The sequence below is a fragment of the Manacus vitellinus genome, unplaced genomic scaffold (assembly GCF_001715985.3).
Source record: "Manacus vitellinus isolate BGI_N305 unplaced genomic scaffold, ASM171598v3 scaffold_28_pilon, whole genome shotgun sequence".
Classification (NCBI taxonomy): domain Eukaryota; kingdom Metazoa; phylum Chordata; class Aves; order Passeriformes; family Pipridae; genus Manacus; species Manacus vitellinus.
The window spans coordinates 2,230,001-2,255,246 of record NW_021940122.1 but is presented as its reverse complement, the minus strand read 5'-3'; the positions used below and the strand labels follow the sequence as shown (position 1 = coordinate 2,255,246).

At 39.3% G+C, this 25,246-nt stretch overlaps 1 protein-coding gene across 3 annotated transcripts in view; it reads right to left on the bottom strand.

Moving 5' to 3' along the window:
* The window catches only part of IMPG2 (interphotoreceptor matrix proteoglycan 2), a 57,344-nt gene that overhangs the window by 29,290 nt on the left and 2,808 nt on the right, over positions 1-25,246 (bottom strand). For 2 of the 3 annotated variants that reach the window (XM_029960669.1, XM_025895326.2), the window contains exons 2-5: positions 22,552-22,812; positions 12,844-13,010; positions 4,512-4,543; positions 4,396-4,419 (exon numbers count right to left, since the gene is read on the bottom strand). In XM_029960669.1, coding sequence (XP_029816529.1) covers positions 4,396-4,419; positions 4,512-4,543; positions 12,844-13,010; positions 22,552-22,812 — 484 coding nt within the window. Of the gene's footprint in view, positions 1-4,395; positions 4,420-4,511; positions 4,544-12,843; positions 13,011-22,551; positions 22,813-24,114; positions 24,188-25,246 lie in introns of those variants that run through there. The other variant, XM_018074754.3, reaches the window with a different exon arrangement.

Here is a 25,246-nt window from a genome sequence, read left to right as displayed (position 1 = left end):
AAGACAACCACAGAGCCTAAACAGGTTCTTTATGTGCAGCCATACTGCGTTACTGAGGAGAAACAACACTCTGAACCTGTCAAATGGGGCACCAGTGATACCATTTCACAGCTCCCCATGAAATTCTATAAAAGGTATTAGATTTTTCTCTACATTTCTCTTCAAGGTTTAACTTTGTGGTTGAACATCTTCAAATTTCTACTACCTGTTCTGGACATCCATCAGTTTTTCAATCATTTATAACATTGTTTATCAATTTGAATGTTCTAAAGTCTAATTTGCTATGTCAAGCATTTATTTTTCTTGAACAATATTACTTTAATGTTCATATTGCACAAAGAAGGGAAAACCATTTTATTGTCTGATTTTCTCATTTTTAAATATTTTAATTACACAGCCTTGAACTAACTACGCAATTTAAGAAGTATTCAAGTTCAGAATGCAAGACTGAGCCTTGTATTCAGATTCTTCTCCTTTCAAATTGTACATGCATTTGTCTTAGTTTTCATTTAGGTAGTTTTTGAATTTTGATCTATTTTTGTTTTAATTAAAGCAGGACAAACCTTTCATATTTGCTAACAGACAGTAGGGAGCACAAAAGAAAATACACAACTGAAAAGGAGCAGTGTGGAACTCTTCACAAGTGGTAAAGCCGTGCAGATAAGAAAAAATTTCTGAAACGAGCAATATCATTGCCAAGTCCACATGCAAACAGTAAAGAAGCTCAGGTACATTTCTACTTCACTGCAGGCAGAACTGCTGAACTGATGAAATGATCCCAGCACAGAAGACAAACTCTTTTGCTTTCATAAAGCACATTTAGATATACAGTAGAAAATCTGAGTTGATACATCAACCACCTTTGCTGCCACCACTGATGAAATAGGGATCCTAAATTTGCCAATTTATTTCAAGGCAGAGAACATGAACAGAACAAAGGAAGTCTTGAAATGATTTACTAAGACTAATTTCAGTGAGTTCAGAATCAGCAAGTACCATCAGAAAGGACGTATGCCTCTATTTATTTAATTTGACATTAAGAGTTGCTTCTGAAGAAGTGAAAAAGTAGTGCATTATATTAATCCTTTTCAACTATCCTATTATACTCTCGATCTTTTCCTCAGTATGTTATTGTGCTTACAGAAATCAAGCGAGGCTATGGTATAAAAGCTCTAGTTTTCTACCACAACAATTCTGTGCTACTCCTTTGCCATTGGTTGATTCTCAAGGTCTGCCTTAGACAAAAGGACTGTCCTGTTGTCATGACACACACTCCAATATTAAGAGACAAAATTTCATTATGCAAAGTCCCAATGGCCTACTGAATAAAGCAATCAGTAAAAGTCTGATGTAGTGCTTCCACACTTCTATCTGGGACAAAACCTTCACATGTCCACTGGGTTGCTGTGTACACATCTGGATTGTGTCATATTATATTACTTTTCCTTTTGAGGTTTTTCTCCTCAGTGGTACTCAGTTTAATCCCTCAGTTGCTTAAAAGGTCGGGGTACCTGAGCATTTAACCCGTGTGAACAAGCGCACTAACCTTACGGGAACAAACTTCCATCCTGCTGTTACGTAATTGTCAGTAATGCCGGATTGAGAGTTATTCTGGGAACTAAATTACAACAGTACAAGACACCTTTCTGTAGGCTACATTAAAACTATCCTAGCACTGAACTAGCTGAAAGCTTTTTCCAGCTAGAAAGAGACACAGTGTTGACATCTAGGTAGGATTATATGAGTTGTATTAAATTATTTAAGTCACAGCTTCAATTCTATAGCTGTTCATGGCTTTCAGCGTAGTTTTGATTTGATCTAGTAGTATAGTTAAAATGATCAACAGATATCAAGGGCCTGTCTTCCATTCCTGGTCAGCCCTAAATTACAAAACTGTTTCAAAGAAAAAAAAAGTTTCACGGGAAAAAGTAGATTGGTCAAATCTCATAAAAAGATAGTACTCTTTTAGTTTCTTTGTGGGGGCTATGCTCCAGAACATGAACCTCTACTGCAAAATTTCCTTCTCTTATCAGCGAGAAAACAGACTGAGAAATCTGCCTAGTGCCAGGCTTCCAAAGTGAAGTGACTGCTTCTGCACAGTTATCAGAGACACTGGAACTCACCAGAGGACAAAGCAAAGACTCCTGCTAGACCCCCACTTCAAAGCATCATCTGGAGTAGCCTGTCCCTCCCTGGAAATGGGGGTACCTCACCTGAACATCTCATCTGGATATCTAGATATTTATCGTACCCTGGATATCTAGATATTTAGGATAGTCCTGCTGTCCCTTGAGATGAGACCAGAACAGTTGCCTATTTTGACACAGATGACACAGCTGAGTGGCAAATCAGCCACATTCAAACCCCAGCAGTGCCCTGCACTGGACCAGCCTCTCTCTGCACATGTGTGCCAGCAGGCAAGGACAGCAATGCCCAGGAAATGGCAGAACTGTACTCACCTCTCCTCCTGTGCAGGAGGGACTTGACACTGGATTTCCCACACTGCCTTAGAGGCTGGTGGTGATTCTGGGTTGGGTACTTACTCTGACTTCTTACAGAACATTTTTAAAAGGTCTTCATTTTATTCTGATGTGTAGTTAGAGGTTAATTTTGCAGGAAATAATAACATGGGCTGTTGGCAGTACTGAGGTGGCTCACTTACTGCTCTTGATGGAAGACATCTTAAGTTAGATGAGACATCTACCCATGATGACCATGGCTTTGTTTTTTTATACAGCTCTGGCTTACAAACTTCATATTGTAAACCACAAATGCTCTAAGATGTCCAGAATGTTCTGAGAATAAGTTTGGATTCTTTAATATTGCCAAAATAATTTATATTAATTTCTTTCTGATGCTCCATCACCCAGAGCAAATCTACCTGTTTCTCTCACTGCTTCAGTCCTGTATCATGTTCTTTATACTACAAACCACTACAGTTTCCAAGCACAAGACAAACAACAACTTCTGGAGGAAAAGATATATTAAACCCAAAGTTTAAACTGATGGTGATTATAAAGATCCCATCCTAAAGCTATAAACAGTCTGAAGCAACATATACTGGGATAAAAGCAGTGTACTTCTGAGAAAGATGCAATACAGCCCCACAGTGAATTGAGTTGGAAAAGTTTGCCAATTTTCTACTGGAGCCCCTTTAAGCCTGCCACAAAACACTTGGTAAGATGGCTTTTGTACATCAATCACTCTGATCCACCTTGAAAATGCTGGGTTTTTTGTACTGTTCTGTGGTTTAGCCCAGTGCAGGCAGCGACTCCAATTCTTCTTGCATGTCTCTACATTTACTTGATTTTGTGAGTGATCATACAGATGGATGCAGTAGGCTTTCAAACTCAAACTTCTTCAGAAGACATGTATGCTAACCCAGCTGACCTGGAGGCTTTGAGGAGTGCTCTTGTCAAAGGAGCATTCAGCTTCACAGGACAGAGAGAAACCAATCTTTTAGGAATCACATTTGCCCTTATCATCTCATGTTATTAATTTTAATATATAGTGTTGTTATGAAATAATTATGAGGATACTTGATTGGGAAGTTGAGGGTTTTTTTAGAATTCTGTGAAGTTATTACTCTTCCCAGTAAATTAATTACTCATACTTATCATAGCTTTATGTAGCCTGTAAAGCAAGGAATTGAACATGCCAGTTTTTCAGATGAGTTCAGCACCAGGTTATTTGGGTTTGAATTGCCCTAAAAATAACAGCTTAGATTACGTTCTGAGTAGGAAAGAAGCAACAATAATTTGAACTGGTTTTCTGTTCAGTTCAAAAAGACATGAAAATAACATGTCAAGTTCAGGTTCACTTTGGTACAAAGAAGTCACAAATCAGACCAGTTTTCAGGTTTATTGCCTTGTTAAAAGCATGAGGAGTCCAAGCAGCCAATTCCCTTGTAACTGTTTTCAGAACACATCTCTCAGAAGCTGTTTTTAAAAGAGCATTTCAAAACTTTTTTTTTTTTTTTTTTTCTGTAACAATGACTAGAACTACCTGAAAGCCTTTGGGAAAGGTTTGCAGGATAACCAGGACACTAACATAAGTAACTGTGGACACATCTTTTTCCTTAAATAGATCTCCCCCACTAAACCTCTTCAGGTAAATAGCCTGCACCTGCACCTGACAGCCTGATGGTCAACAAGGTGATGACATACTTAAGCAGAAGTACAAGCCCCAGATTGGCTGAGATATTTTGAGCATGCCAAGCATGCCAGGACAGAGGTTCACATGCAAGAACTATCAGATTTCTCTGCTGTACTTTTCTATATGCCCTTTTGCACAAAGGTGAATTTTGTTCATCTTCAGTGCACAAATCAACTCCAGCAGCAGCAAAAACCAGAGAAACGACCTATTAGGAGCCTTTAGAAAGGGAGAATTACTTACCCACATGCCCAATCAGTGCAGGAGCTGACAATGAAAAGAGAAAAGGTTACAAAATGTCACAACACCAGTTGTTATCTCCAGAGAGAATAAAATGCAAGGAGAACACAGACACTCACCTGCCCATTGCTTCCTTTATATAGGACAGTTTCTGGAAAACAAACAAACAAACAAGTCCTAAGTATATTTGAGTAACATAAAGTGAAAGGAATTGAAATGCAGTTTACTTCCTTCTCTGTGCCAAAATAATTCTATTCTCTGTGTTTTCATTTGTTAAGTTCAAAATTTATTAACAAAGTCCCCACTGAAAAGAAAATATGTCCTACATTTACAAAATACAACTGAAACTCAACATCAGACACTATAAAGAGTACTAGGTTTGTCAGAGATGCTCTGCATTTCTACATTGTCCAGCATTGTCCTACAGGTACAACATTCTCTCAACCCAGAGGAGGCCAGCAACAAGATCCTTTTAAGCAAGTAGTCTTCAGAAACACAATATTACTTCTGCTACTTGTCTATAGATATAAAACCATCTTTTGAAAGTACAGTTACATTTTAAAGTAACATACGAGGATTAATCTGATGACTTTTTTTTAAGGTTATACAAGTGATAGGGATGACATTTTTTCCTGTACTGGTGTATAAAGACTAAGCAGAGCTATGCAATTCATATTTTTTCCATCAAAATTCTTGTGGCATTAGTGTCATTGGTCCTACATAAGACACACAGGAGATTCTGGGAGGAATGCCACAAGAAGAGGAGTAGGTCCTCAGCAGTGTGCAGCATGACAGCTGTTGAGAAATAATGCTGTATCCTGCTGCTGTACCAATGTGAACAGAATACAAAATACTTATAGAAAATTATTGTCCAGCTAAAAAATTTCTGCTTCTCTGTTTTAGTGGTGAGAAGGGATTGTTTGGCAGAGTGTTTATTGGGCTGGCTTTCTTTATATGATCAATGCAGATATATTTTTCAGTTAAAACAACACAAAGTATCTCCTTTGAAATTAGAATACAATAAACTCAACACATACTATTTCCACTTTGAAAACTTCTCTGCAAAACACTCATATGTATTCAGTGACCTAAGGATTGTCACTCCAAGGTAACCTCATCATTCTTCTTGTGAAGGAGGGGTGAAAAGGCAAAAGAGACTTCTTGAGCAGGTTAACCTGCTCATTATCTCTTCACCTGTTTTTCTAGGGAAGTGTTGAAATTCAGTCATTATTGATTTGGAGCCATGTCAATGACTACCCTTCTCTTCTTTCCAGGACATCCGTGGACATTAAGTGTGATCACAGCTAGAATGGCAGGCAGCTTGGATATCAGCCTGAGGAGGGCTTTGCCAAAATACAAAGTTCAGTCAGTTTGCTTTTTACCATGTTCTTTGACCAACACTTATTATACAGGTCCATTAAATGAAGCATCTGGAGATACTTTAGTATGAAAAACTAAGACCCAGTGAGGGGGTCTTAGTGACAAACACAGAAACTAGGTAGTCTACAGTGAAAACTCTAACTTGGGGCCACTAAAGCTATACTGGACTTTGTATGGTTTTTTAAGGGGTCACTACACTGCTCTATACAGTGCTTGTACTCAGCCTTAGTGCACTGGGATCTACAAGGAACAGAGAGACTGATTCCCTCTCTACAAGATTTCGAAAAGTTATCTATAAGTAGTAGCTCATACAGTAAAAAATGTTTGTTTGTTAGAAAAGGAGACTTTATTCCATGCTCAGGCAATCAAGACGGTTTGTAGGTGCTATTAAAAACAATTCTGGTTATTACAGGCTTCACATATCTTTTCAATACCACCTGCTAGTCTGTACCCAGCAGCTTTACTCATGAGTCCTCAAAGGTCACTGACAGCAGAGGTCAGTGTAATCCTAAACACCTCTTAGAGTAAGATGCCCCAGTGAGGGGTGCCTGGATGAAAAGTCTGTTGCAGGGTAGCCTGAGGAGCTGGGGGCTCCCAGATTTCCTGAGCCTGGGTCCCTGGACTTAACCAACATATCTTGTTATTTCCAAGTTATCTATTCCATAAATTATAAGATGAACTTCTAAGAACCAAGTCTGAAATGTCAAATTATTATTTTAACAGCCAAGGCCTAGAAAAACAAACATTACACACTGTCTCCACATTTATGCTTTTAAAAGGGCATCAAATTACTAAGTTCTCATCCAATTTTGCAGTAAACTAGCACAGTAAACTAAGACTCTATGATTGCCTGTGAATGACAGCCTCTGCATAGGGTAGCTGGACTTTCCTTAATTCACCTAGTTCAGGACAGAATATTCTCTCTTCACTACTAAACACATTTCATGAAATAAATTACCTTTAAAGGATTACATTCTTTAAATGGCCATTTAAATAACTGGACTTTTCACCATGCTTTCTCAGATGAAATATCCCACTGGATTCAACAGCAGCTTTGCAAAATAATGGTAAAAACTGTCACTTCATATTTGTTTGCTATATAATGCTGTAAAGCTTTTTTTTAAAAAAAGGCATAAACTTTGAATTACAAATGAGTTGATAAAAGTATGACCATCACCCATCACCCATCAAAACCCATATGCCAATATAAAGCTTGCACACAGACAATTACCACCTTGCAGCTTTATGCCAGGGGTAAAATCTTAGCATTTACAGCAAATTCAAAAGGAAAGTTTGATCTGAATACCCAGTCTTCAGCTTCTTACAGTCTACAGAGGACTGAAAAACAGATTCACACATTTTGGATCAGTCCTACAGACTGAAATATAAGCCTAGTTTTTTATATTGCTAAATGTAGGGTTTTTTCAACCTAGGATGTGAAAACGAAGCATTCCCTATGGCTAAACTAGCACGGTCTGCAATAGTTTGTAGTGTGACTGTCTTCCTCTATTAAAGGTCTAATTTGCATTCCAGCCTGGGGTGTGGGCAAGCACTGACATACTTCCAACTTCATTGTGAACAGGCACCTTTTTCCCCTAATTAGAAGACACAGGCTCTAGAGTTCTAATACTGGCTTTGTTTCTCACTTATTACAGAATAGCCTTTGCCAAAACACCTCAACTCTCTGACTCAGTTCCGTCATTAAGGAGCTAGAGTTAGAAACACACCTCCTGCACATGGACCTGCAAAGATTAGTTAATGTCTTTACCCTTTGAATACTGGAAATGATCTATAAATAGCTCTACACAACAGCAGCAGCCACACCAAAACTCAGGGGAGCTTTTACTAAGTGAAGCTACCTCTGGCAGATGCTTTGTACAAAATTAGTTCTCTTCCTAACATCATTATTATATCAATTCTTCTAAAGCTGGGAGCTGAGTTTTGTGTCATTTGCACTAACATTCCCCTTTCTGAACAGTTAGTTTTATATAATGCAAAATTTTCACAAATTAATACAAGTCCAGAACATTGAATACAAGCTACCACAATACCACAAATCACATATAGTACCAACTGGATGAGCTTTTGTCAATTTATGAACTTGCAGAAAAGCAATTATATAGGATACTCTTGCCTGATCCTAAGAGACAGTTGTTATGCACAGAAGACAAAATATCTTGGAGGTAATCCCAGGAAGGAGAAAAAGGTGGAGGAAATATCAAGGAGATCTGAAATAATCTCATATTAGTTTAATCCTATCTGTGTAGTATTGTACCAAGTATATTTGATTTAACACCACATATACACTTCATTTACAACAGGAAAGTCATACCAAGAAATAACTCTCTCTCTGCCTGTCCCACCATGGTGCATGGCAGAACCATGCTCTCATGAAGACAAGGCCACAGCACTAGGGATAATTCAAAGAAATGGATCACAGTGTCCACAACTGAAATTGTAGGGAAAGAAAGGATAGGGAGCAGTGCTCTGAGGCACATCCCTGACAGGTAAGGTAAAAATATGGCCTACAATAAGAGAGACAACATGGACAGCTTAGTGGAACAGACAGCTTCACAGCAGAGGTGAACTTTCAATACAGAAGTGATTCTTCAGTGTGTTAGGCAGTGCTATCTAGAAACAAAGAGCAAAACACAGAAAATAAAGAAGAACTAGAGACTTGCAAAGTAAAGGATCTGATTGGACAGGGTTGATGAAGATGAAGCATCAGTTCTGAGCTCTGCCTGGAAAGAGATGAACACAGGCTTCATGGCTGACAGCTTTTGTGCTCTGTCAGGTGCAAAGGAGAGATCAAAAAGGAAGATTTAGGCTGGAATTGGAGCAGAATGACCAGAGAAATTGCCTAAGAGATGGAAGAGAGATGAGGCAAGATTTGAAGAAGCAACTAAAGGTAATTATTCTATTTGCATATTTGTGGCAAAGGGTGTGGGGTTTTCTTTTTAAGTTAGAGAAGGATAAACCTTGCAATTAAAAAGAGTCTAAGTCAATAGGAGAACAGTAAGTGTAGGGATAAGAGCGAAGGTGAAGGAAATCTGACATTATGGCTCAAAGGAGGGCAAGGGAATTTCTTTTTTGCATCCATAAGGGGGAATGGGGAGTGTGAAAGAGCAGACAGGGTCTGCTTTTTTCCAGGTCTAGAAGAATCTGGAGGTGTTCTATTCAAAGAAAAAAATGTAAAGGACTGGAAACTGTGGTTGGGACATTTGATTGACTCTGAGATTGACTTATTTGGTTAGAGCATGGTGCTAATAACACCAAGATTGTGGGTTTGACTTTGTATCGGCCATTCATTTAAGAGTTGGATTTGATGATCCTTGTGGGTCCCCCTTCCAACTCAGAATATTCTGTGATTAAACAGAAAAAGGACAATGGTTAGTTCACAGAGCAGGAAGAGGAGAGACTGCAGAAGGAGTGTTTCTGCTGCAGGAATCTTGGGAAGACAAAATCATCTACTTCTGTGAGGTATTCAAACTACAGCACTAGGAGTAAGTGTTTACAAATTACTCACATCGTTGGGATGCTGCATCCCATCTTTGAACACAGCTCTCAGAACTCAGGCAAAATCACTTATTTTACACTGCTAAGTGCCCATTTCAGCATGCTAAGGAGGTGTTTTGTTATGCTGCCCATTCAGGCATCCTAAGTCTTCTGCCCTTTTTACCCTAATCTGCCACTGAGCAGTTAGTCTGTGCTGCAAATACTCTGAAACAGATGGAGCTGCTGATGGGCTGGAAAGTCAATTCTAAATAAAAGTACTGATAAGTCAACACCATCGTGGGGTTTGTATCTTGTCCCAGGAGCTTTTCAAGCTGCTTTTTGGTAGGTTAGCACCTCTCATCACAGTTTTGGGGATTCCTGGGCAAACTGCATTTTGGTTCTCAAACAAAGCTGTGCTACAACTCCTTTCCAGGGCTAACTTTGAGTTTAACTCATGGCTCTCAGACCCACTAAAAAGTGCACACAGCACAGATCTCTCTCTTTCACCAGAAACCAAAAATCACCTGCTTCCTTTGAAAAGAATTCATAACCTAATTCATGTTGTCCCATTTCATATGCCCAACACTGTCAGATATGCTTTGTTATACACCTGGGGCTGTATATGAGCCCCTAGCAGGTACAGCTGAGTATTTGCTCAACAGATTAAGTTATGGGAGCTCCCTTAATTCTTCATTTCTCATGACACCTTTTCTCAATGTCTTGTCATTGTAGATTGTCATCAGATCCATAAGGAACAGCAACTCAGTAAAACTTTATGTTCTGAAATTTGATTGAAGTCTGGAGAAGTAGAAATTGTGACATGTAATCTGCCATAAAGGATGGATTTGCCCTAACACATGCCCACATTGGAAATGTGGGAGGCAGACAGAACTTTACCCTGGAAGCACTCCAATATCATGCTTTAAGCTGCATTTTGCAATGTATTTGGATGAAGATTCAGCTTGGAAACCCCAAAGATTTATTTTTCCTAACTTTTAGATATGCTGAACTTCTTTCGAGAGAGAGAAATGGAAAATTCACAGCATGCAGGACATCTAAAAATTAAATTTCATGTTGCTATCTACCAAAAAGTAATGCAAAAAGACACTCTGAAACAAGACTGTCAGAAACTGCCAACATGCCCAATATAAAAGAGGCAGTAGAGCAATGGTATGGCACTAACAGCCAAAAGAAAAGCAGAATTATCTTTATCAGCTGCATGCTCTGAACTAAACTCTTGGAATTAACCACAGCTGATTTACAGACACTAGAGAGCAGAGGGAGATTAGAGAGAAGTGGTATTTAATGAGGCATGTAATGGCCAAACAAAAAAACTACTGCTAACTATGTATGTTGCTTTTCTACAGTGCCAGGCAGAAGCGAATCTTCCTTTTAAGCAGAGTGGGGACTATTCACATGTATCACACTTGCACACTACAGATTACTGTGCACTGTGACATGATGGCAGCTCTTGGATGAGAAGTGCTCAGCACTTTAGAGATCAAGTCTAAGGAATGGAAAAACAAATGGCAACAGCTGACCATGAACAAATGAAGGAACATGCTGTAATGAGAGGGAAACAAAACTTCAAACAGTGGAAAGGCTTGACCACACAACTTGGTCAACTTAGCTGGTGAGACTGGAAAGAACAAGAGGGTAGGAAGAAGGATGTTCTTAAAAGCAAAGACGTATTCACTGGATCTGTTTGAACTTTAAAAGGTTTCACACTGACAAAAATGTTGTGCATGAGCACAGATGAGAATGGTGAGTCAGTACTAGAGCTAACAATTAAACTCACACTCTGACCTAGGTATTCAAAAATACGCCATTGGATCTTTTGAAGGTGGCTGATTGGAGGATGTAAGAGAGTGCTATTGCCTTCAGTCTTTGGTTCAAAGTTAAATTGAGTTCAGGTTTTCATTTCAACAAAAAAAATCACCTGACAGATTTGTGACATTTTATGTGGAGCACAGTGGTGACAGTCCGTCTTATCACTGACTAGTCTGCCATCAAATCAGCCCAACAATTGTCACCTTTTGCCAACTGTGCTTAAAGCAAATAGAAGGATGAACAGTCTTTTTCCAGAATATTGCAATGCTGAAAGGAATATATCCATCTACAGGAAAAAGGAAACCTAAATTACACATAAACCAGATAAAACACAGAACACTTTATCTGACTCCACTGTAATGCTGCAGAGCCATACCCAAAAAGGTAGAGCAGCAGTGGGAAGTTAGATGCATCATCCTCTTTGTAAGAGCCATTTTGATTTCTTTTAATATGCTGCCACTATAGATCATCTCACTGCCAAAATCTCACATAAAACAATGATACATCACTCTACACATAAAAAAATCAAATCAAATGAATTTTATTTCTCTCAATCTTTTTGCAAAGTCTTCTAAGGATAACAGCATCATCACACATCACAGAAGCAAACTCGTTGGCATCACCTGTAAAGACTAACTTGCAGGCTCAGGAGAAAACAAACAAACAAACAAAACACCTTCTTTTCATTATCCACAACAGTTTCATATTCACATTCTTTAGTTCACATTCCTAGCATACAGGTCCATAAAAGAACAGAAGGGAAAAAAGTCAGTGTGTCCACACTGGCTGAAAATCACTGATCCTATAGGATCACACATTTAAGGCTTATCATAAGTTTCATAAAACTACTCATCCATTAGCTTTCAAAAGTAGAAGACACTCTAATCTTAAGGAAGTCCACAAGCCACCATACATTTTAAGACAGCCTTTTATCCAGAGAAATTAAGCTATCTACTGTATCTTAGATGAATACAAAGTTAAGCGCTTAATTTTAAAATTCACAAACTCCTGAAAATACATCTTGGTATTTCATTTGAGATAGGGTTCTTTAGTTTGGCTTAATGCCCCCTTTGTTATCTTTAAGGTAAAATAAGCTTGCTCAAACTGAAATAACAGACAATATACCAAGATATTCAGCATTTTTTTATTACCTTGTCTTACACTTGTACTCTGATTTTAACCTCTGCAACTCCCCATGGTGACAATGTTATCAATTGCCTTCATAGGACACCAAAGCTTTTTATGTTTTTAGGTACTCTCATTTCAGTCAGGCAGCAGTGTGCAGACAACACAAACCTATAGAACATCAAACAGGCAATTTTGCCATATGTCTTGGTAGCATCAGAAATACAGCTCAGAGCTTCCTGCTTCAAAGTGCCAGTTGGACTGAAGGCATCTCAGTGTGCAGCTCAGAGCAGGAAGGCAGCTACATGCCACAGGGGGAAATGTGCCACAACCTGACTCATGTCATGCTGCCTTTTCAGACAAGGTGTCAGACACCATCTACTTGTCAGGAACATACTTATGGAAAACAACATTCTCTTCATTACTGTTGCTTCCCTCTTCATTAGATCAGCCATAACTTTTGGAACCGATCTCAGAACTATGGATCCAAGAGCCAGAATACTCATGCCTGTTCATTTTAAGGGCTCTCCACATTACTGCCTGTGATATGCCAAGTTCCACATTGCAGTGGGACATCATGTTCCCACCCACGAGAAAACACCAAGCAGGTGCTGTACCCACCTTCACAATCAGACTCCGGTGCTCCTCAGACTGACTGAAGTTTGTGCCCATTTCAAAGATACTCATTATTCCTTCCTCACACAGGCTCATCCAGGCATTATATTCTTCACGCTCTGGCAGTCTGTCCCAGAATGTTTTGAAGACCTCCCACACTGTTTCCTGACACACTGAAGGCAAAAGAAAGGTCTGGTGTTAGTATAATAGGAGTGCTTCCATAGTTTCATAACAACCATCAAGAACAATAGTATTTTTACTGAGTGAAACTGCTCTTTGACCAATGGGTCAAATTAGAAAATTTCGAAAATCAAAATAGTATGGCAAATGTCCTCACAGAAAGTAGAGCTGGAACTTAATTTGTAAGAATGATAGTGGCACTGTTCAAAGTTTTAGAGGCTCAAGTAGGAACAATTCCTTTGGACTCATCTTTACACAGAATTTAAAATATGTTTTAGGAATTATAGTCGCATTAATAACTTGAAAAACGAGGCAGGATGATGAAAAGACAACAATATGCTAAGAAATAAGGCAAGCTCTAACCCTACTGTATATATCCACTGAGAAAGAACTGGAAAGCTCTCAGCAGTCAGATTAAGAATTAAGGGTTAAATTATCTTGTACTACCCTGGTTGCTTTAACCTCCCGATCTCTATCTCGCATGTGCTCTTTGCCAATCAGAGCAGTTGGTCACACTACCCTTAAGCAAGAACCTCTCTGTGATCCAGGATAACTGGAAGAGAGGAAGATTTATAGGATTTTCCCTGTGTCCTAGAGGAGAATAACATTAAAAGGTGAACTCTAAAAATCACTCACAACAAATGCCAGGCTGGAATAGTGGCAGATAAACCTGCTTTTTGACCTTAATCTGATCTCACTGCTTATATAGAGGCAGTCCAGCAGAGGAATGCTTTGTGTTCCAGGAGAGTCCTGACATCGTAAGCAAAACCCTACAGGAGACTGACCATGAATCTATTTTCAGAAAGTCATTTTCTTCAATCAGTTTAAAAATTAACTCTAGGCTGCCAAAACCAGCACCTTACTGTTATTTATTCTTGATACTTTGTATTCTGGATTCCAAAATTGTTTATATGTGCATGTGTAAAACTTAACACACAGATTACATACGGAAACATATTTTCATTCAACTAAGAGATAGACATTTTTCTTAAATGCAAAGGCTTTGCAAATAATGACCTTAAGGAACTGTTTCCCATGCAGTAACACCCTTAAAGCTTAGCTGATTCTGGCACACTGGATGGTACCATGGAGAAGAAGTTCTTTCCTTTTTTTCAACCCTGAATTTTAGTTTATCAGAGCAGTTGAGACCATTTCTCCATTGTGGAACTCTGCAGATACACAGATATGTCTCATTTCTATGCCACACTCCTGACAGCTTTCCTGTGTGGAGATCAGCCTTGTAGCTCCTTTGATATGTATGACCAGAGAAGAACATGGTCCCCAAATTCTGTATTATTAACTGTCAGTAGTGTAATACTATTCCAGAACCTCTACAGGCAGTTGTAAAACCCACTGATTTGGAAAGTACTGGATATGTTTCCAATCAGTTTCACTTATGCATCTTCATTAATCAGAAACAAATTGACAGGCATCCACGTACCATCTCATATCGTCCCCTCAAGTTACCCTTGCAAAATTCTTTAGGTAGGGACCACATTTCCGTATGACCTCTGCACAGACCTCAGGCAATGAAGCCATAATCCTGCTCTGGGATTTCTGGATCCTGCTAGAGTACTAATAAGCTTCCTGAGGCAGAACAACATCTGCAGTATTCTCTCTACCATCCCACTTGTAAGAGCTAGGCATCTGGGAAAAGACTGAAGTCTAGTATCAAATCCAGAAGTCTACACTAAGGCTCTCATTTCTTTTGGTCGTACTTGTATCCTACACTTTGACTAATGGATCTTTCACTCCAGGTGCAACATTATAAAGCAACAATCCTGGAATGAGATTACTCCCTTGGGCTGGGATAAGTCCTCAGCAGACTGTCAGTAAGAACTGAAGCTATGACAAAAGAGCTTGCACATTGCAGTGACACTGTCTAATCCTACAGTTTTCAAAGGGCAACAGGCAAAGGACTGGCTTTCCAGTTGCAAGTAATTGAAGACAGTTTTCCTTAATGATCTTAAATAAGTTTAAAATAAATGTGATGAGACAGTGTCTTGCCTGAATACAAGCTGCTCCCATATGAACAGTTGTTCCAATTGGTTCCCAATAGATTAAGGATTTGTTGTGTGTCCTTTCATTTGGAATTAGACACCCCACTGAATTCCAGTCCCAAAGGCTTTGTGCCATCTGTGGGCTCCAAGCCCATTAATTAGACCTAAGTTGTCAGAACACAGTCATGCATTCTGTGGAAGAAGGAAGTGGGACGTGGATAAGGAGTCATATTTTGTTCTCTCTAGCCTGTCCTACCTAGCTGTTTCCACTGAGGTGAGCAGTAACAAACTGGACAACATGGTGCAAATTCCTTCTGTATTCAGAAGGAAAAGGTGGGCACATTTCTTCCTCCTATGTAGTATGAGAGTGTGTTAGTTCTGACACACAGGGAGGGATTAAAAGCAGGCAAACATCTACCACAGCTGCCATTTAATACTTGAAACCACATCCTCAGCCATGGTGAGCTGCTTGCCAACACACTCACCCTGCAACCTTGTTGACACACAGTCCATCTTGTCATTGTCCTATTTATTCCAACTGGTCAGTTTGTAAAGCGGGGGATTGCTTTACAGGATAACAAATCCAGGTTGTAAGGGCTCAACACGAAAACCATCCCCAGATAGGCTTATCTATGTGGTGTTCAAGAACAAATTCAAAGCCCGGCTAATAAAAAGAACAATTTTGTTTCAGTCTTTCTCGTAAATGTTTTCATCGTTTTGTAGTCAGATGAGAGTTGCGATTCCAAGCACAGAAAGAGAGCAGCACAGTTTATTTGGTGTGGTTCAAACCACATATATGTAAGGGAAACAAGCACAATTCTCTCTCCCATCACTGCTTCCGATATGTCAAAAAAGGAGCTAGTTCTTTGAAGCCAGGAGCCAGCTTCATTGACGTGGCCACACAGGGAACTGAAGAGACACTATGCTCACAGTGCATTCAAGTCACCTAATAAATGTGATTAACCAGCTTTTAACTTGAAGGTGGAGTCCACCCCTGTGATAGGTGTTTGGCTTTTCTTTATTAGGGAGGTTTTTCAAGGTTTCTTATCAACAAATTCTTGAGAACTCCCATATAAGAAAAATATGTTTTTTATTAACTAGATTTTAAGCATTCTGAGACTCTGTAGACAAAAGTTAGAGCATGAAACCATAAAGTTAAAAAGGACTTTACTGGAAGCTTCAGTAAATAACTATAGCTTACTGTATAAAAATAACTCACTATCATTTCTTTCTGACCTTCCAGAAACTTGCCAGTATCTGTGTCACATACACTGTCTACATATGCTGACAATATGTGAAGCAGCTTTTGACTAAGATTTAAAATAAAATAAAAACTCCTTGAAACCAAAAGAGAAAATGAAAGAAAATGAGAGTCGGGGGAACCAGTTTACCCCTCAAACTTTTTAATTAGAAATGTAAATGACTTTTAAATATAAAACATTTAAAGTAGATAGGGAATGGAAGAAAAATTGCCATGTTAGAGCTTATAATAACTTGCCAGGAGCTCAACAGTTCAGAGTTGTGACTGAAGCTGCTGAATAGGTTTTGCATTATGATCTTTCCAGGATTTATGTTCCTAAGACTAGCTATGAAGTTCTTAAAAACAACCAGTCAAGCAGCCAGTCCTGCCAGCATCAGGAAGGAATGGCTGAGCAGCCCCAGCAGCATTGCCACATGCCACCTGAACAGCAGATCAGCCCTGAGGGCACGTGTGAAGAGCCAGTCTTCATGGCTAGACCTCATGCCACACTTTCACTAGCCCGTTACAGGGCTGGCCACCGGCGCAGATATGCGGGACAGCATTAGGAGCACCGGGCCCTGGAGGAGACAGGATTTGCAATGAGGCCTTTAATCCCCAGCAAACAAAACTGATAAAAAGAATCATAAAATCGAGATCAATCTTTTAAGGCAGTGAGCTAAGGGTCTTGAAGCTACTCATAGATGGGAAGGTAAGCTCTTCTAGGAAATTTCTTCTGTCATCCCATGGCTGCAATAATAAATAATTTGTATTTTACTGTTAACACATCTCTTGGCTACCTTGCAATTTTCCTCTGAGTAATTCAAATGTTAAAGAAATGAAGGCTTATGATATAAAGAGAGACCTCCTGCTACAGGGATGTGATCATTCCAGCTGACTGCAGGAAAGGAAACAGGTATGCTGAAGACATGTAACTGACTGGCACAATAAACCAGAATTCAAACCAGGAATGCAAATCACATGGCTTGTTGTGCAGTTTGTCTCCAAAGTACACTTTGTACACACGTACTACATTTTCCATATACTCCATCCTGAAAAACCTTGGAAATTAAAAGTCACTTAGCTCATCATTTAGATAATCATCTTCAAGGTGAGAGAGGAGACAGGAAAAAATTGAAAGACTGGAATGTGTGGTCCATGTCCCTGTGCAAACTTCTACTTGAGCCAAGTGTCACAAGGACTTAAAGTAGGCAATGTCTTGACCTTTAAAGGCCATAACAGGTTTCAAAGGCTGCTTCAGAAAGTTGGACATGTTGTAAGACCATATGACTTGTTTGCTAGCATATCTGATTCAAAAGGCAAAAAGCCCAGCTCTTGGGAGCTTGTCTACTTCAAATGCAGTGTTTACACTCAAGTGATGCTCACAGACAACAGAGAATATCCTGAAAAGCTTTAGACAGTTGTGTTTCAGTCCAAAAAATTCCACATAGGCAGGCACAAGCTCTTTTCAGTGTTAGAAATCTGCAGGAAGGAGTGAAAAAAATTTATTTCAAGCTTCCTTTCTTAAAGACTTAATCGCTGTTTTCAAAGCCTCTAGCTAAGATCTGTGATGTGATGAGATGATCTCTCTCACTCTTTCTGAAATTCTCCAGTATGGCAACACATCTCATGCACCTGGGTAGGACACAGCATTCTTGTGGTTCAAGCTTTACCATTGGGGATTCATTTATCTCTCAAACAGAGACAATTAGCCTATTACACTCAGTCTGTGCTCAGGGATTTCTGAGGTTAACAGAAGGGGCACCACATGACAGCACTGAGCACCCTGTAGGGGGTAGGGTGGCTTTCTGGCCATTTGTGTAAGTGGGCAGTGCTGGAGTGTAATCCAAGTTAAATCTCATTAGTGCTTCTTAAGAGTTGAATCGTGTATGGTGGCTAGGAGCACTGAATCAGACTGAAAATTCTATTTTGAGGCAACATGAGACCAATAACTCCTCCTCTCTAACAATTTCTGCACAACTGAATGGCTTAATTGCAGAGGGGTTTGATTAAGACTAAAGTGACAGACACCTCCTAAGAGGTCTTCCCTGCAAAGACTTCGTTAGCACTTGTTAAATGAACTAATACACACAGGCAGAGAAATGACTCATCTATTGCTGAAATGCTATTGTTTATGGCCTATAACACAGCAACCCTTAAACAATTTATAAAACACACCAGGATATTAAATTGACAACGAGTTGAGTGTGAATTAGCTAATCCACATGAAAGATTTTTTCTTTGAACACTAACATACTAATCTCTAGCTCACAAACTATTTTCACCAGTAATACTTCAGTAACAACAAAGGAGTTTTTTTCATGGAAAAAGTCAAGCTTCTTAGAAGCATATGCTGACATCTAAAAATTCAAATGTAGAGGGAGTCAGAATTAGTCCTTCTACAAATAAACTTCAGAAATTTATTGCAGGGTACAAACTATGCATAATACGTGCCAGGGATGAGGGGGAAAATGGGAAAAAAGGCTCACTCAGCCAGATTCTTTATTTATTGAATGTTTTTTTTTAGCCAGGTACTTTTTATGACTTGACTGTTTGCTTTCATCATTATTAGCAAGATCTGAATAATCTATAACATTTAGGATTTCGGTATCAAATGGAAACTTTGCTCTTTACTCTGTCAATGTGCAGAAGATAACATTATTCCTAATGCTTAAGTAAACAGATTTGAAGGAACCCAAGAAATGGGAAGATGAGCAAGCACAGTGCCATGCCTAAGATGACCAAATTTAGGGATTATAATCATACATAGCATTTAATTCCCGAGAAACAGCTTTTACTCTTTCCAAAGTTCAAAAATGCCTGCGTGTCTCATCAGCTATGACACACTACAATGCCCTCTATTTCCTTGTTTGGTCAGTATCTTCAAAAGCTATCCTTAGATGTTCAACTTTATCTGAAGTTCTGGCTGACAAACACAGTTCTGGCAGAGAGACTATCTGATTTACTCATGCGAAAAGATGTACTTGCTCACAAGCATACACTGAATAGTTTAAGACAGAGGTCACAGCAGGAAAAGTTGCTAACAGAATTTAGGAAAGGTAGCCACCAGAGTAATTACATCTCAGAGGTGGCAGAGAGAAACAGTATTACCCTGAACCATGGTGTTAGAATCCAGCAGAATCCAGCAGCCTCTCTTTACCCAATTAACAGGCATGGGACAGGGAAACAGTACAAGCCATGCTATTTTGTAATCTTTATATTGTTTCTGTTTAACCTGCTAAGTCTATTAGAATCCTCAGCCATCTACCAGCAATTTACACAACAGAGAATGGACAGATTCACTGAATTGTCTACATAAGGTGACTGGTCACAACAGACTTTTTGTCTGAGTGGGTATGGCTATTTTTTGTGTAATAAATTTTACTTGATTGGGGCTCAGACTACCATTTCCCTGTGAGCAGTAAAGAACATCACTATTCATAATAGGTATTGCCATACACAGCCCACTCACTATCTGAAATCCAGATGTTGTAGTCAGAGGAAAAAAAAAAAGCTGTTAAGCCTACAGCAACACGACATAAGCACTTCCTTAAAGCCTATGACAGAAGCATTCATCTGTCAGTCTGTGACACTTACAGAGGCTTTTGCCAGCTAGCAAAAGTAAATAAAGCTAGGAGCTACAGGTAGATAATTATATTCCCACCTGTTTCCTTCTAAGGTAAACACAGATAGAACAAACATAATCTGGATAATCAGCACATGCAAACCTTTTCTGTTTTTCTAACAAGATCTTCCATCAAAATAGCAATCAACCTTTCCTTCCAAGGTAGTGGCACTGTTTATTGTTGACAGTAAAGCAAAACCAAGGAAAGAACAGATTGTATTGAAACCATCCTTTCCAGAGAAAGTATGGGAGATTGAAGCAATTTCTTACTTCAGCAGATACAGAATAAAAATAAGATTCTAAAAATACACACTGGGATTCAAAAAATCAGCAGATTCTGTGTACATTCATATTTATTCCCCTTGTGGTCAGTTACTTTACTAGTCACTGACAGCAGCTGGTCTCTGAGTGAGAGTGACCACACTCTTTCCTAGGACTATTTTGTTGACAGAGGACTGTGGTGATTCAGCTAGCTAGTAGAAACATTGTATATAATTCAGTAATACACAAGAAACAGTTTTACTGTGAATGAAGGGTTGACTCTGGTTGGACATCAGGTGCCCACCAAACCTGTGCTACCACTTCCCTCCACAGTCAGACAGAGGAGAGAAAATATAACAAAAGGCTTGTGAGTCAAGAAAAGGACAGGGAGAGATAACTCACCAGTTACTGTTACGGGCAAGACAGGCTCAACTTGGGGATATTTGTTTAATTTATTACCAATCAAATCTGAGCAGGACAATGAGAAATGAAAACAAATCTTGAAACACCTTCCCCCTACCTCTCCTTTCTTCCCAGGCTTAACTTCACTTCTGGTTTTCTCTAACTCCTCACCTGCAGTGGTACAGGGGGATGAGGGATTGGGACTGTGATCAGTTCATCACAGCTGTTTCTCTCACACATTCTCACTCTTCAACTGCAATTGCTGTTCTGCAGCAGCTTTTTCCCTTTCTTAGATATGTTGCTCCAGAGGTGTTGCCACTGTTGCTGATGGGATCAGCCTTGGCAAGCAGCAGGTCTGTCTTGGAGCCAGCTGGCATTGCCTCTACTGGACATGGGGGAAGCTTCTGGCAGCTTCTCAGAGAAGTCACCCCTGTAGCCCCCTGCTACCAAAACCTTGCCACACAAACCTATCCCACAGCACATCAACTCTCATGTACCTCAGGTGTATTTACCCAGGATGTGATTAACTAGACACCACCAAACACGGTGCAAAGTGTTGCTCCTACCAAAGTGAAGATGACAAGCTGCTTGAACCAGATCTTGCTCTACCAGCTGCTACTTAAAGTCACCCCTGCTACTTGCAAAGACCTTTTTCAAAAGTTATAACTTAAAAGTGCTTAGGATTGTCATAGCATTTGTGCTCAAGAAATCCTTGTGGATTGTGAAAGCTGTTAAGCCCAGTAAGGAAGCAGATGGAATAGGTGGATTTTTGGTTCAGCCTAGGATCATTAAGTCCTATATACACTTTCACAACATAATTTATGGATTTTTCTTCTTTATTATCGCTCACACTTTTGCTTACTTGATATTGTCCTTATGTGCCAATATCACAGACAATTGAGGGGTGATTGCAGTTTAAAGCACACAGTATGTATGGATTCATTGGGAGCAAAGCAAAGAGTAGTTGAGTACTATTAGGTGGAAATAAACAGGAAGATGGCAAAGCCTGTCAAACTGCCAGCATGATCACCAATGTCAACATCCCTTGCCAGCTGGGCACAATTCATATTTGAATAAGGGTCTAATCTCATATAATTCCACTTTGTCCTCCAAGTATATTCTTTATGTTTACTTTTATGCAGACACTAAGCAACTCCTGCTTCTAATAGCTTTTCACTTCTCTAAGTGAATAAACTGTGTTACCAGTTAGAGTTTCTTCTATAGGCAATCAAGCCTCACTAAAAATGAGTCTCTGAACATCCTTCCATCTCCTGTGACAGCACCTCTTTGCCATTTTGCCAGTTATGTACAAATGTTAAGATACTACAAACTTTTTGAATGCTACGATACAAAGACACAAATACCAGAATGTACTGCATGTGACACCCCACTCCAGTGTTGTCAGCCAGAATGGTTTGAGGTACATCATATTGCTGTAATATTTCATCAAGTGAAAGAATATTTCAACTTTTCAGGGATAGCTCTGTCCAACTCCCATATCTTAAAAGAGAGGCTTCTTGCCTACTACACTACAGCCTGATACACAGAGATTGGCTTTCTAGACAGAACATACTATGCTTTGTGTGACCAGCCATAGTCAAAAGTCACATGCTTGAGACACCAGTGTCTCAGATTTGACTCTTCTGACTGGTTTCCCAGTGAATTCTGCTAGCACCTGAAGAATACTAAGTAAAAAACATTCATTTAGCTAACCTGCATAACCTGCTAACCTGATAAAACCCTGTTTTTCTCAGCATTCAAATTGTTCTGTGAGAAAGGATGAGTTTATTAAACACTGAGGTTCCAGGGACCCAGAGTTCTTATGAGTGTAACTAGAAGGTGGGTTTTTAGCTCAGAACAGCTCTCTTAAGGAAGACTATCACAGAAAATTAAATTTCTTGGGTAATAATGTATTTCCTACGGCCTAGTATTTACTGTGTTTAAAAGCTTAATCTATTTCTTTTCATAATTACATGTTCTTTGCATCCATGAGATTTACAGTCACTTACCTCTGAGCCTGAAATATTTCAGGTGGTTGGCAATAGCCTGCTCAATAGATTCATCAGGGCAGATCTTAACTCCACTGGGAAACAGAATGGATCGCTTCCTTCGTAACAGCAAATGCCTGTTGAACTGTTCAGCCTCCATGATGCCATTGGGCTTTTTCAACTCAGGAGGCAGAGAAGGGTTTGCCAACTGCCAGCCACTGAGCTGAGGGGTTGGTGAAACACCTTTAGCCTGTCCTCCTCCTGTAGCTGAATAAGCTTCTGCTGTAAAATTAAAATCACAAATAAATTTCTCAGATGAGATAATGATGAAATCATATATATCTTCATGCCATTTCTATCGTCCCTGGAGGACAAAACTGTGCTTTTTTCTGTTAAAAGAACCTGTCTGTATGACTGTCCTATTATAAACAACCTTAAGCTCTTTACAGCATCCCATCAAATGGTTACACAGCCTAAAGCTCTAACCCTTTGAATTCTAACGCTTTTTGGTTAACTTCCCTTCTGTGATTTGGCTTGGCTAAGTCAATGGGACTATATTTGTGAATAAAAATGTATTTAGAAGCTTTCAGGACCAGAAATTAAATAAGTCATAAATTAAGGACTACTCTTATTCTACTTTCTTTTCACAGGAAACATTTATAACCCTCGCAAAAAGAAAAGCTGCTTGAATGGACAGCTAACAGGTACACCTTTCACTGCTATGAGACAGGTCCCTACTCAACTAGAGCAAAGGGAAAAAAAGTAATAAAAGAGCTCATCAGCTTTAGGGGTTTGGTTAATTTCCTCTTATACTAGTTGTTCCACATCATTCCAGAGGAAACTTGTGGAAACAGCTTAGGATAGAATGTGTATATTGGGATTTAGTCTGACAGTCTAGTTCTCTATCCTTCACAGTCAGCTGATCCGAAATTATTTAATTCAACCTCTTTAACTTTTTCCCCAGAAAACATGCCTGAAGAAGAATCACAAGAAATTATTTATTGGAGAAAGAACAGTAATAACTCTATGGCATTTTTCATTCCACAGATTATGAGTTTATTCTGCAACTTCAAAGTCAGTAGCACCTTTGACTTCTATGACTGAAAGATGAAGACTGTGATTATTTTGATGTTATATTAATAGTCAGCTCTAGTGCAGAAGATCACCACCAGATGGTACATCAGAGGGAGAAAAGAACATCAAAAATGTCACTAAGGTAAAATCCCAATCTTTACTCAAACTGACACATATTCAGTCTCCATAAGCAGAAGACAAAACCTTACTTTTTAAGATCTAATACAAAACTTAAAGAAAAAATTACCAATGTTTAACATCTCCCAAAGATGGAAAAACTGCCTCCTGTAGCTACATTCTGCACTCAAAAAACCACAAATGTGCTGTTATACTTCGTGGAAATCACTCTAAATATTCCATTTTTACACTGCTATCAAGGCACAGATTTGACCAAACATTTCTCTGTATTAGCCCCCTTTGTTACAATTAAAGCAGAGACGTATTTCTAATTCTACACACTGCCATAAGTAAACTTAGAAAACAAGTACATAAGTAAGATTTCTGCATTACCTGCAACTACCTGAAGATTGACGTTAATCATTCCTGGAAGGCAAAGAAAGATTTTCCAAATTAAGCCAAACATACTTATTTTTGTACAAAAAAAAAATAAATAAAAAAGCAAAAAAAAAAGAATCCCTTTTAGCAAAAGAGCTGTTGCCTTTAAGGTAGCCTTGAACCAAACAAGAGCATTGCCCTTCTTGAAAACGTCTTGACGTCACATATCATTATCTTCGGAGAAAACATCAGGTAAAACAAGTCAACCAAGACATCCTGGGAATGTTCTTTTCAAAGACAGTATTCCACTTCAGTGAAGAAACAAGAAAAGGTGATCGAAGTGAACTCCTTGGAGCTAGCAGATGGACTGACACAATTTTTTAATTTTAATCTGACCAGCTAAGCTCTTTACCAGAGCTTGTCATACCATTAACAGACAGTCCAAACAAGGACAGCACCTTTCACATCCAATTAACCACGTTTTTTCATTGGCCTTTCCATTTCTTCTCTTTTTTAAAACCATGTTGACCACAAAGCATCACAGGGAGCATGCTAGTCTCCAGTGGAAGGTCTCAGTGTGCTCTGTCTTCTGCCTATACAAATATATACACATACATAAATGCATGTGTAAGCACTGAAGCAACCTTTCTGTAGGACTGTTTTTTCTGGTGACAGGGCTGCTGCCCAAGTTTGTGCTAAAGGAGAAAGTCTTACACCACTATCCCTTGCATCCCAAAAACAGTGCTTCCTCCAAAGATAAATCCAGGGCAGGTTGCGATTCTTTCATCTCTGTTCAGGTATTACCTGACACAAGCAGTAGGAACAAATCAGTGTAGACACCTGAAGAGATCATCAGCTAAGGACAGGTACAGAAAGGAGAGAGTACTGGAAAGCAGTAGCACTCTCAGGAGCACATCCTGTCCGGGGTCAGTTCGCTGCAGAAACGTGTACAGAAGCTGTCCTGCAATGGCAGACTGTATTCAGACAACTAGGAGATCTCCAGGGCTGTCTCCTGGGTAGTGGTACTCAGGACTTGCTGGTTACTGCGTTCAGATCAATCTGAACAAACTGCTGTTTTGTCTGAAGTGACTATTTTTGGTAGTGGTTTTGTGTAAGCATTTCAAAGCTGGATTCCCAAGGCTTCCCA